The following is a 13,207-nucleotide window of genomic DNA, read 5'->3' on the forward strand; positions in this document are numbered from 1 at the left end:
CTGTTCATTTGCCAGCATTGTGCATCGTTCACTGGTAATTTCTACACCTCTCCTGGTTTTAGTTTGTAAAATTCTAACTATTCGTTCAATCTGTAAACCAAAAATGTAATTTAAAAGTATACCTTGTAATAATGATGGAACATGTCCCAAAATAGTTTTTATGTTATATATTTTACATACACCATCCCCTTTAATATGAGAATTCCCTTAACCGTGTATTCACTGTACGATTCACCCTAACCAAGTTCAATAAATACCTCAAAGGAGAATTTAAGACAGGAAGCTTAATCTAAACAATACACCTTCTTAGTTGTGAAATGGGAAATTATTTTAAAACTAGTAAAGAGACTTGGCATATGTCAGGTCACCTTGGTCCGCCACCTGCTCACTCTGCCCCCTCCTGAGCTTGCTCAGCACCTTTCTTGCCCCCTCCATTCCATCCTGCTCCATCCTGACTCGTCCCCACTCTATACTTACCCCGTTGTTCCCAACACAAAGTGTTCCTCCATCCCTGCCGGCTGGTCTGTTCCTTCCCTGCCGTTGGAGCCATATCAGAGACGGGATAGACCTTGGCCGGCTATTACACAGCTGTTGGCAAGTATGAATATGGCAGAAGTATTCTAAAACGCACATTAGTTTATAAAATGTTGAAAATATATCTGTGACTGGATTACATCTCACTTTTCCTACATTTACCATGCTTGCAATTCAACAGTTCCTAAACATAATCACCTTTAAGTAGATCATTTTGTGCCAATTGTTTTATTACATCATTAAATAGGAATATGGTCCGAAATCAATTTAATCTTAAGTACAAACACATACTAAACAGTCAAAGTAAGGCATATTGAATTCTCAGCAATGCGCGGTAATGTCTGGTTACGAATACAATAAACTCTAGATGAACAATCGGATGAATAGAAATTCATTGCGCTTATACAAGTTCATAAAGGATCCTTTTCTTATATACTGCATCACTAGTTAAATATTATTATTAAACATAAGACAAACTCTCAGTAATATTCAAATTAGTGCATAAAACTGCCAGGGACATTTGAATATAAGCATAACAAAAACACAAGTGACTGACAATAACTAAGACATTAGATTAAATAAAAGATTCTCTTACATACATTATGTCTAGCAATATACTGTATAATAATAGCATAACTAATGAAAATGTCATAATATAGTTATTAGTCTTCAGGAGCCAGTCAAAATATTTTGTAGAATATTTTTTAAATAAAATAAAATTAGATTCCATGCAATAAAATACTATTCACAATTACAGATAATAAATAGTCATGGTTTAAGTGTAATAGTTCAGGGAAAGGAGTTTAGATTTCATAATTTCTGAATTTCCGAAGAAGATCTGAGGGAGCCTCAGCCGACCAGCGGAAGCGCAGGAGGCAGAATGTCTTGTCTGGGCTTCCTATAGGCAAACACGAGAGAGCAAACTGTTGGTAACTGTGCAGCAGAGTTACATACAATAAGTGATAACACTGTTTGCAAAGCCTGGATATAGACACTCCCACCAGTATATTACTGGATATTTGTAGTTTTGTTTTTGGATAAGAGTGACATCATGAAGGAAGATAAACTAAATTAAGAAAAATGCTAATTTATTTGTAAAAATAAACTACTTTGGGCCATTGCTGATGATAGTCATCTCCAAACCGCAGGGTTTAGTATCCAGCAGTTTGGAAACTTAAATCCCAGACCAATGTTTGGGGATATTGGTGGTGTGGGTTGTACCATATCCAAGACAAGGCAGTGTGCTTTGGAAATGTCGTTGCCTCCTGTCCTCATACATGTGGCACAGAAAATAGCTGTCTCCACTGTGTGTAAGAAACAGGTACACTTATAAGGGCCAATGAGATGAGTCCTAGGGGTAAATTTATTAAGATTTGTGTTGGTCCCGATTTGCATTCTCATGTAAAAATATTACTTTTTTGCAAATTGGGAATTTACTATCATTAAAGGCGAGTGATTTGTGTTAGTTTTGAGTTTGAAATCGAGTGGTTTAATGCCGCTAATTCGGACGTTTTTTGCAATAGAAATGATATCACCATCGGCTCTATTCGGAAGTACTTTTCACTCTTTCATGCCTAAATCAGGATTTTACCATTATTCGTTTTGCTCAATTCGACCATTTTACACTCAAATCGGGGACTCAATAGAAGTTTTAAATGCACCACCTCCAGAGCTGCGAGTTGCATTCCAACATACACAAATCAGTGTGATTTGTGTATGTTTATGAATGGAAAGTGTGTTGTAAGGGTTAAGTTTTTTGTTAAAATTGATGTGGGGTCCCCCCCTAAAACAGAACCAGCCCTGGACTTTTCATAGCTAGTCCTGGTTGTCTAAGTACAGGGAAAAACATGCGTAGGCTTCCACTGTACTTCCACTGTACTTAGTACAACCAGCACTGGGCTCTGGGAACCAGTCCTGGTTCTGGAATTACAGGGGAAAAATATGCATAAGGTCCCCCTGTAATTCCCAGAACCAGCACCAGACCCTTTCTAGTGGGGGGCTGATGCCACAGCAATGGGAGCCCTTTCACCGGACTCCCCAGCAGCAGCATAAGCCCTGGCCACTAGTCAGACCATTTAAGTCAATGGTGGGAACCACAGAACAAACTTTAGTAACCTGTGCCTCTCCATTGACTTCAATGGAGGAGCCATCCATTGACCTCTCTCAGACAATGAACGCTCAGATTCAGCTCTACAAAGGCAGAAGCCGCATCTGAGAGTTTCATTCGGGAGATAACAACCATCTTGGTTGTTACCTGTTGCGTGGATCGGGAATTATGTCTGGATTCACAGTGCAGCTACCCATGGATGTTCAGCGTCTGGATTCCCGGTACAAGGTACCCATCAGGATCTCCGGTGCTGTCCCCATCGTTAATCTACGTCTGGATTCCTGGTGTAGCTATCTATTGCTCCTTGAAGACCAGAGTCATTTCTCATCGATACTTAGCGTCAGTTTCACCGCAGCGGTTACTCGTATCCTTGAGTCTTCCCTCCGGAGCACCTCCACCACCACTTCTCAATACTACGTTTACAGCCCCTCTGTTTAGCCAGTGTCTTCACCTATATTTTAGTATCTTGTCTCCTCGCTTTTCTCACAGGTACCTACCCTGAGGGCCGCAACATGTTCACTTGGTGCAGTGAAACCCATATACCGCTTGGAGGGGCCACTGGTGAATACCTTCAAGTGGACTAGACTCCGCGCCTCAGGCTAGGTCTCGCCAACACCTGGGAGCGGTCTATGAGGAAGACTTATATACTTACACCTCGTCTTCTGCCACCAGCTCACCCTAGCCCCCTGGCCACAGAACCCGCAACCGAGGACAATCAATATCAGGCTTGACACTTACAGTGCCACAACCACCCCTGGGTACTCCTTCTGTAGAAACTTTTTGTAATGCGCAGTCGGCTTAATGTAAAAATCAAGTGCACCATTGACACATTGTGCAAGCGCATTACATATAACATCATCGGTACACAATCGTTTGTGGGGCCATTTACTGCAAGACCCCTCCATAGACTGTATTATGTATACATTGATTAGCGGCAATACAAAACATATCTTAGTGCAGAGATAAGTACGATGCCGATACATGCTTATTCTATTAGTCTATCTGCTCTGCATTCACCCTCTCTCATCCTCATACCAGTTTACTATCTGCTAAGTGAATTAATACATGATGCAAAACACACTTATGTCACATACTCGACTACATTCATTTATTTTTAAACTAATGAAATATAAATAACATCTTAAGAATTTATGATGAAATGGTTTAAGTAACATCTTAAACAACCTGAAGCCAAGTAGCTCAAAGTTCACATCAATTCAACCGTTTATTTAATTTTGTTGTTACCTTCAGGACTTTTAGCAGGCAGCAAATCTATATCTGCTGGGGCTTTCTCCAAAATGTGATCCTTGTATTCATCCCTGATTTGATTTTTCTTTTCTTCAGCGGTAAATGAAATCTCATCATGTGCTTCTACTGAGGACGTGGCTGGTGCCTCCAGCATAGCTTCTTTTTTGTTCTGAACAGCCCAATGCATTGACTAAAAATAAACAAATCTGTAAGGCGACTTGCTGACGGGGCAATGAACACACTCTGTTTCTACAGTGTACACCAACAGAACCTTGCGTAGAAGCTTTATATGATTTTACTATCCTTTCAAGAACACTTTAACTTTGAGGTAAATAGAAATGAGAGACCAAAAAGCCTTATGAGCAGTGTCGGCACTAAAGCTGGGTACACACTAGACAATGTGTGTACCCAGCGACGATAGATACAACGGCACTGGAGGTACGTACACATTGCACCATCTGGTGTACGACTGCCCGATATATCGCTCCCTGGCCACATCCAGAAGCATGGTGATGGCCGCTGTATTTTCAGATTGGCCTTCACTGCAGGCAGATGTGAAGATGCGACAAACAACGCATAGGAGCGCGCAATAGTGCGTACACACTGGACGATATGGACAATTTGTTGGTTTGATTCTCCCCAAAACAACATATCGTATAATATATTGTTTAGTGTGTACCCAGTTGTACTCCAGGGAGTGCCCTAGACAGTTTCCCATCATTGTAAATGAAGACAGCCCCTCCCACTCTCCCCTCAGCACTCCTGCTGGTTGGCCAAGGAAATAACACCATTGCTTTATATTTGTCTTGCTGTTATGCCTGGAAGGGCACCATGCAGCATGCATAGCCACCCAACAAGCTCTTAGGATGTGCCCAGATCCCAGTTCTATCTTCTGTGACTTCATGACATCACATGTGCTTGAGGTATGGGTCAAGCCCAGGGTGCAGAAGTGCCCTGTTACAGCATTGCTGTAGTAAATGTACTGCCGCAATCCTCCTGTTACGCTCACCATCCCATGATGGGTGTACTACAAGAAAAACGACTCAATCTGAAATAATGATATTCCTCACTTTTATCATCTGTAATAGCAAAATCCAATTAATGCCTGAATAATACAGCATCCAGCTAAGCTACGCTGCATCAAAGATACACCTTTTCCACTGGGTCCTGGGTGCTAAATCCAATGGCCATCACATTGTAAAGGAGAGGGGGCCCTGGCTGTGTCAGGGGGTAGGGGAATATTTAATCAACATTTTCCCCAACAATTGGGCTTCTCTCTATCTATTCAGGGGCTGGAGAAGAGTCATAATGCATAGGGAAGCCTATTTAAGAAAGATTGTGGTAGTACTGCCGCAATTCTCTTACCTCTATCGCCATGGATGGTGATCACAGGGAGTAATGATTGAAAAAATGCTTTATTTATTTAAATAAAGCATTTTTCCAGACGTTTATTTTTAACAATGCATTGTTTCTGAACTGGCTACCCTGTGAATCTATAGTCCTTGTTCCTGACTTGGCTATCCTGTGTATCTTCAGTCCTTGTTCCCTGGCTATCCTGTGTCTGCTACCTTGTAACCAGCAGACTTTCCAGCAATTTCTACGATCCTAGATATCATTTGAGACCTGACAATCTGCATTTCTGTTCCACCCGTATCTGCCTCACCAGGCAGAGGGCTGCTCTCTATATACATAAGTATAAGTATCCTTAGCTTTCCTCTGTATCTCTAGCTCTGCTTGTGACACCCTATTTTGTGACAGGCTGCTAGAAGTTGGGTTTTGGGACACTATCTGGTTATACTGATCATTTGGGATGCATAAAATAAAACTATTCCTATTCTGAATGTTACTAGTCTGTTATTGATCTGCACCATGCAAGACTACTTTTTCCTTAGAAACACATAAGTCAACAGTATATTGTAGCCAATCCTCTGTACAGACGTACGGCAGTTTATTCCAATGCCAGAGTAAAGTGACAGCAGTGAGTACAAAATAAAACAAACAATGGAGGGTTATTGCAGCGCAGTGACCAGTTTGTACAAATGACTACAAACCATAGATTAGGAAATATTTGATTTACTATGTGAAGGCACAGGATATTGATACCATTTAATCCCAGCAAAGAAAATGATTGTAAACTAGCACATTACACATTCAAAACACAGATATGTGCCAATAAAAGACTCTTTCACCAATAAGATTTCACCATTTGCTGGGTCACAGGATAACCGCATCCTGACATGTTTGTGAAATTAAATCCAGACAAATGGAGTCACAGACATCCATGGTTACATTAACCCTCCACTGCCATTTGTTTGTTTTCTGGAACACAATGTTCTCTTCTTACGCTCATAAAGGCAAATTGTTCAGAGAGAATATTACATTATAACCTACCATTTTTAAAGAATCGTTCAGAGATTCCCATTGCGGAAATGGAATCATGATTTTGCTTCGCCTCCAGTAATCGTAATGTGAACGACTATCCTCATGTGTTAGGGTGTCTTTGGCTTGCTGAAGCTTCTGAAACTCTTCTACTACAAAACAGTAATCATTTCAGTCACTGAAGACACCATGAAACTGACCGTTTAGCACAGCTTTATAAAGCTATAATTTCAGTTAGAAATGCTGATCATTTGACTAGAATCGCGTCATTGCACGCTTACATTAGGAGATAGATTCAACAGACATTGTAGAGGTTTAAAAAGGTCATGTTGTATACTGTCTGTGGAATGGTGAAGTTATTACACACGTTGGCAAAAATAAGCTAAACAGACATAACTGGTGCTACAAGAGAGGCAAAATATAACAATGATACTTTAAATTGTTATACTGTAGGTCATGACTACAAATAGCATTGGCCAGGTAGAAATATGCAGAAAATAGCTTATTATGTTTCACAAAAAGAATAACGAAATGAAGTAGAAATCAAAATACAGGCTGTTAAGCAGCAGTCAGAGATCAAAGCTTATTCCGCGACTAATAACTGAAGGCCTGATTAAGAGGTGGACGCAAATCCCGTTGCAGCGTCGATTCCATATGTAGTTGTTGTACGAAAATATGTAAATTTCACAGCCACTAGGATTTATATTGTGACACCAACTAGCAGCACCTGCCTGCGGGCTTGAGACACACCATCGGTCGCACCATTGATGTTCTGAGCAACCCTATGGTCATCAGAACGTCCATCAGAAATAAACCGCCGGAGCCTTAACCACTGCATACAAATTTGCAGTCGCAGGCACAGATATGCTCCTGAAACAGACGCAATACACCTGCCCCCCCAAAGTACCCTCCCACAAAGTGCATTCAAGTCCTCGCGATCAGACGATGGTAATAAAACTTGGTGCATTTGTTAAAACAATGTGCGAGGCAAATCAGAAAGTACTGCCTCAGCTGTGATTACATATGTTCTAGAGTTGTATTTCCTAAACCTGGTCCTCAAGGCATCCTAATGGTGCATACACACGGGATGATCGTCAGCGATAACGATATCGCTGAACGATCTCCATGCACCTTCCCGGAGTGCTGGATGATCGATATCGATCATCCAGCACACCACCAACGACGCCCAGCGACCCGCGATCTACGATCGCAGATCCCTATAGTAACCTGGTCGATATCGACCAGGTTGGCCTGCATGCACGGTCGATGGACGATATCTTTATCGTCCATACGTGCCCGCGCATCGCAGGTCCTTGCTGGGTTGGAGGCACCGAAAAATGCACGATATGAATGATAACGATATGATCGATATCGTTATCATTCATATTGTGCAGTGTGTAAGCACCATTACAGTCTAGGTTCCGGTTAGTAAAGGGAAAAAAGGGAGAGTGAAGCTGCTGCTCCCTATTCACAATCAGTGCAAGGGTATATAAACCCCATTTTCGGATTATTCTTTATCAAGCTACTGACGAAGTTGTGGGGGTTTACCGCAAAGAGACGCGTTTAGCACCCCTTGAATATCTTATTGGATTGGAGACTATACGGGAGGTTCCGGACCAGCATCTTCTACACTCTTTCAGCCACCTACATTGTTGTCCATCTGCTGAGCAGGATATATAGCTTACCAAAAACGGACTACTTCTGAAGGCTGGTAATATATTCAGTTTGTTTTGCTGGATAATCATCCAGATTGCCCTGACATCTGACTCCATTCTTTTTATATGAACGCTGCTATTTACTATATGACTTTGTCATTTTATATTCTTTCATATCTTCTTACAGACAATGGATCTAAATAGACTGAGATAATTTATCAATATTTCAAGATCAGAATACTATTGTTCCTTGATTTTTATGCTTTGATTTCTACATATTGATTTTTATGTAATGTTTTTTTATGTATTAACTACTCATACATTGTGAACCAAGCCATATGAGACTATTGAATAGGAGAGCCGATGAGCATATTTTCACCAATATTAGTTACTTTTTGATTGTTTCTATACATTCAGCGTGTTTTATCTCATTTTCTTACTCTAGTGATATTTCAGTATACCACACCTATTTTATTAGTAATATTAGCGCTGTTCAAACCCCCATTCCTACTATTGTGTTCTTTGCTAGGAGTCTGACATAGGGCCTGATTCAGAGCCGCTCGTAAGCGGCCGCTCGTTCGTTCCGAGCGATGTTTGCCCAACTGCGCATGCGTACGGATCATAATACGCATGCGCAAACCAGTCAGTGCGAATGCCTGCTAATATGAGTGACAGAAGGAGGCGTTTGTGGGTGGTAACAGGGGAAGGAGATTGTAAACGGGGAGTGGAGATCCGAACGCAGGCGTGCTTAAAGGTCAAAACGGGCGTTTTATGGGTGTGCATAATTAATACAGCAGCGTCATTGACCACGTCACTGGGTTATTTTATAGTCAGAACTGCTCGCAAGATTGTGGTAGGAAAAACCAACCACAAGAATAGCGAGCAGTTCATACGCTGGTCGATGTACTCGTTTAATCTAATAAATAGCGGACATGACGTAGGATGCGAGCGGCCAGGGGGCGTAGTTATCCAAAAAACGACCGCAAGTTTTGTTCGCTCGTTCAGACATAGAGGCGTGAACAGACCGTAAAGAGCGAACGGTTCATTTGAATAGCCACCCCCCTTTCCTGAATGACCGTCTGCAAATTGCGTCCGGCTCTGAATCAGGCCCATAGTCCTCTTGAATCAGCTGCTTGTGATAGCGCCATTCCAATCCTTTCCCTTTTTTCCTTTAGGTTATAAGAATGTCTATGTTTGAGCACAGGTGATGTAACCAATCACCTAGATTTAACCATCAATACTAAGGCCTGGGTGTCCTTAAACTCTGACTGTTAGAGTGCCTTGAGGACCAAGTTTAGGGAATACTGGAGCTCATTCAGACCCACTCGCTAAGATGCATACTCTCGCTGCTGCTGATGGTATGCAGTGTGTATATGTGTATACATCGCAGTGCGCATGCGCATACCTTTGCGAAAGTTCACAATGCATTCGCTCGCTGCAGATAGACAGCCCAGCAGAGTGAGTGACAGGGGAAGCCGTTTGTAGGTGGTAACAGGGGCTGGCCATTAAAAACGGGGAGTGGAGGTGCAAACACAGGCGTGCCTGAGCATCTCAACAGCGTATTAGAGGTGTGCATAATTATAAGACAGCATCATAGTACACATCACCTGGCTTGTTTTTACACTGAAGTGCTCGCAGTGCTTGTGGTATGGTATGTTCAACCTCAAGCGCGGCGATAGCATCCGATGTTACCCGATGGTTGCATACACTTCCTGGACATGATGTGCACAAGTGGGCATCTTAAAACAGGCTGGTGGGTGTCTGCATACACTATGTGATCGCTCTCTAAGAAATACTGGGCGTGCTAATTCATTGCTGTGCGACATCGCTGCATACGCAATTTGCATACACATCGTGCGAGTGATCGCATCTAGCGAACGGCTCTGAATCAGATCCACTGTTCTAGTGTAAAGGCTAGATTCAATAAGGACATGCAAAAACTAATTAACACTAATATTTTAATTTTCATTGATGACCAGGTCAGCAGATAGGGAATTGCCATTTTCAGGACCTTAACTATAGATACCAACATCAAGTATTATATATTATACTGTAATAATACACAAGTGCAAATATTTTGCGGTTTGATATTTTTTCCCTCTTATACTGTCCGGTAAACCTTTTTACAGTGAATTGCTTGAGTGTCACGTTAGCCTGTATGATGCTATGGTTGGTTTTGCATTTACACTACAGTAATTGCCGCTTTAAAGATAGTATCTATCTCACTGGAATCATGTCGGCTCCTGCAAATCGCAGGATATTACATTTGGCCCTTGGTGGCACCATATAAATAAAAGATAATAATAATATATATATTTTTTAATTATTATTATTATTATTAATAAACATACACACCTATAAACAATATCTCTATAAATAGAGATTTCGCTAAGACGTTGCTTATAATCTGAGTTCTGATGTCATCACTTCAGTGTTCATTTGGGAAACTTGTATATTATAAGCAATAAATATTACACCCTCTACTGTATATTATTAGGACACCTCAGATTTCTGTGACCAGTATAAAGTCCTCATCTTACAGCCTCGCTCTGTTATATAATCACAGAACTCCACAATAACTTCTAACATTCATAATCTATGGTGGCCAGTGCACTGTCCCATACACAGTATAATAACATACGTGTAACATAAATGTACCTGCATTCGGATTTCCGAGGTGTTTGTCAGGATGACATTCAAGGGCTCTAACTTTATATTCTGCAAGGATTTGTTCGACCTGATGGAATAAAACAATGTTCATTTTCCCCTGATATTCTCTATTATAAAATTTCTGTCATATTGAATATTCCAATAAGGACAAGCTGCAGATGTTAGATAATGGCCAGCTATTTTCCCTGAGCAGTAAGAAACTTGTCAGTATTCATTTTCCACTTCATTCTCCTCTGCAGAAAACACTGTCCCTTAGTCATTGTCACTTACCTGATGTAACGATAAAAGCACAGGAAGTAATTAGAACAGCCTGTACAAGTGTAGACTGATGTAGGCAGATATAGGTGTGCTTATTATATACTGTTTTTAGTGTATACTCTTCACTGGACACTGTTTATTAGCTTAGTGCCCTCTCTGCCCCACCACTCTCCCTAATTACCAATATATAAAAACAACTCTATCCCCCCAAAGACCACATGTTGATGGTCGAATTGCACAGATCCCATCATATGGCAGTAGGGCCAAAGGACAGGATTACAGGGTCAGCCAGTGACCACACCGGCATATAGATTATTGTCATCAGCCAACTGGATGCTCCCACAAAGATAAAATAAAATCCACTCCCAAACAGATTTACGTCATGATCACCACTCATATGAGGCCACAAATATCTGAACAATCTGGTTAAAATGCTGATTTTAGCATTAAGGGTAAGCACGTGATGGGTGCAAACTGAATTAGCCATTTCGTTCTTAAATCAATGTATTATCTTAGATCACAGGTTCTCAAACTCGGTCCTCAGGACCCCAAACAGTGCATGTTTTCCAGGCTCTCTCATAATCACAAGTGAGATACTTAGCTCCAGCGTTTTAATGCTGTTGCAACTGCAACTCGCACCCTTTGCATGGAATAGGATTGACCCCCAAGTGTCACTATAGTAGCAGTAGAGAAAGACATAAAACCAACAACAATATTTAGACTTACTGAATATGAACATTCAGTGAGCTGTCTCTAATAGCAACTGTTACCAAACAATCAGCCCCATGAATGACATTGTAAATCAAGCTAAATGCTTAAAGGTGCCTACACACTAGGCAATATTTTCTGACGCATCGGAATGAAAGATCGTAAAAATATGTCCTAATCGTGAGTGTCCACTCACGATCACGATGCCGATGCGCGTACCCGCTGGTTGTACATCACATCTTTAGATCTTGCCTGCTGCAGGCAAGATCTGACAATCTCAGTCACTATGCACTGGAAATAGTTAGGATGCACGATAGATCGTGGGTCAATTTGGACACTTATTAACACCAAATCAGGAAATCGGACACGATATCGCATCGTGACCACATCTCATAATGTGTAGGCACCTTAAGACTTGCTATAGTTCATGTATAATATACATTAAAAATCAAAACGTTTTGGGACCCTGTAGGTCAAAATTAGGAAAACCATTGCTCTTTTACTGTACCTAACAAGTTATCCTAGTTGTGGGAGGACAAATCAGGCTGGAATTAGCAGCTCAAGGCAGGTTGTACAGTAAAAGTCCTACTACAGTATATGTGCCATAGAGACATAACTCCCTCATCATGTCTCATTGGTGATAGAGGGGGTGGTATGCATTTTCTAGCTGAATAATGACATCTAAGGCAGAATAAACAGTGCAATTATCTTCAATCCCAGGACACAAGTGCATTATGCAGATCATCAGAAAACCAAGGACTTCCCAACCTACACACAAAACTAGCAAATAATAAAATGCATAAGCAACACCTATTATTGTGATATGGTACAGTATAAAAATGGTGAAAAATAAGTAAATGGAAAACAGATCAAACATTTCAGGACAGTATCATTATTAAGCATTGGTTAAGAATCACCAACATTTAACAGTACTAGTTGGTGAGGAAACATCACATACTGTACAATTACTGTTTAATTCATCACCTTGAAATGTTAATGCTACAGCTGCCGTTTGGATGCATAGGTGATGTACCAATATGAGTAGTTTATGCCTATGTACAATTAAAACATCTGCATCATGACAAACATCGTGCTACATGTAGTGCACAAGTGACAAGGCAATATCTAATTACATGCAGCAGAATAAGATGCACACTGACCGTGGACAGCTCATCACATCCTAACAGAGTGTAATAATCTGCTCCCACTGACTCTGCGCTGTGTAGAATAGACTCCATCTGCCTGACAGGATGAGAACCAGTAATGTACTGACCAGCTCTGCTTCTCCGTCATATATGAGCTCTAGAATCCTGTGTTTTCATGGGCAGCTCCCCACTTGTTGCTTTCTATTGGCACTTTAAAGGGGGAGAGACTGTCACTCGCAATGCAGCCTGGGCTTTGTAGTTGATAAAAGGGCACATTACGTCTGTTTACCAACATGACATGATGTACAGTAGCTGGATGTGATTATCTCACTGGTGCAGCGGGGGGCAGTGACCAGTAATACAGTAGCCAGCATACTGTACGTTACCAAACATCTGTAAATAACTTGGCTTTATTTGGAGTTGCACAATCCAATGTATTGAGCAATACGGGCGCGTTTCAGGGTTACAGCAGCGATGAGTTCCATAACCTTATGCCTGGAGTG

General features: G+C 41.2%; 1 protein-coding gene across 2 annotated transcripts; it reads right to left on the reverse strand.

Annotated features, from left to right (window-relative positions):
- Positions 1-746: 746 nt before the first annotated feature.
- DNAJC12 (DnaJ heat shock protein family (Hsp40) member C12) lies at positions 747-12,908 on the reverse strand. 2 transcript variants are annotated; one of them, XM_088473922.1, is made up of 5 exons: positions 12,720-12,908; positions 10,582-10,660; positions 6,281-6,417; positions 3,887-4,079; positions 747-1,432 (listed from the first exon to the last, which is right to left on the reverse strand). In XM_088473922.1, the coding sequence occupies exons 1-5, from the start codon at positions 12,795-12,797 to the stop codon at positions 1,338-1,340; spliced, it is 582 nt and encodes a 193-aa protein (XP_088330048.1). In that variant the 5' UTR covers positions 12,798-12,908; the 3' UTR covers positions 747-1,337. The 2 variants fall into 2 exon arrangements, with proteins under 2 accessions (XP_088330048.1, XP_088330039.1); XM_088473913.1 differs by having other exon boundaries at positions 6,281-6,420; positions 12,720-12,905.
- Between the last annotated feature and the right edge of the window lie 299 nt (positions 12,909-13,207).

This window comes from Taudactylus pleione, unplaced genomic scaffold (assembly GCF_031769625.1).
Source record: "Taudactylus pleione unplaced genomic scaffold, aTauple2 ptg000016l, whole genome shotgun sequence".
Classification (NCBI taxonomy): domain Eukaryota; kingdom Metazoa; phylum Chordata; class Amphibia; order Anura; family Myobatrachidae; genus Taudactylus; species Taudactylus pleione.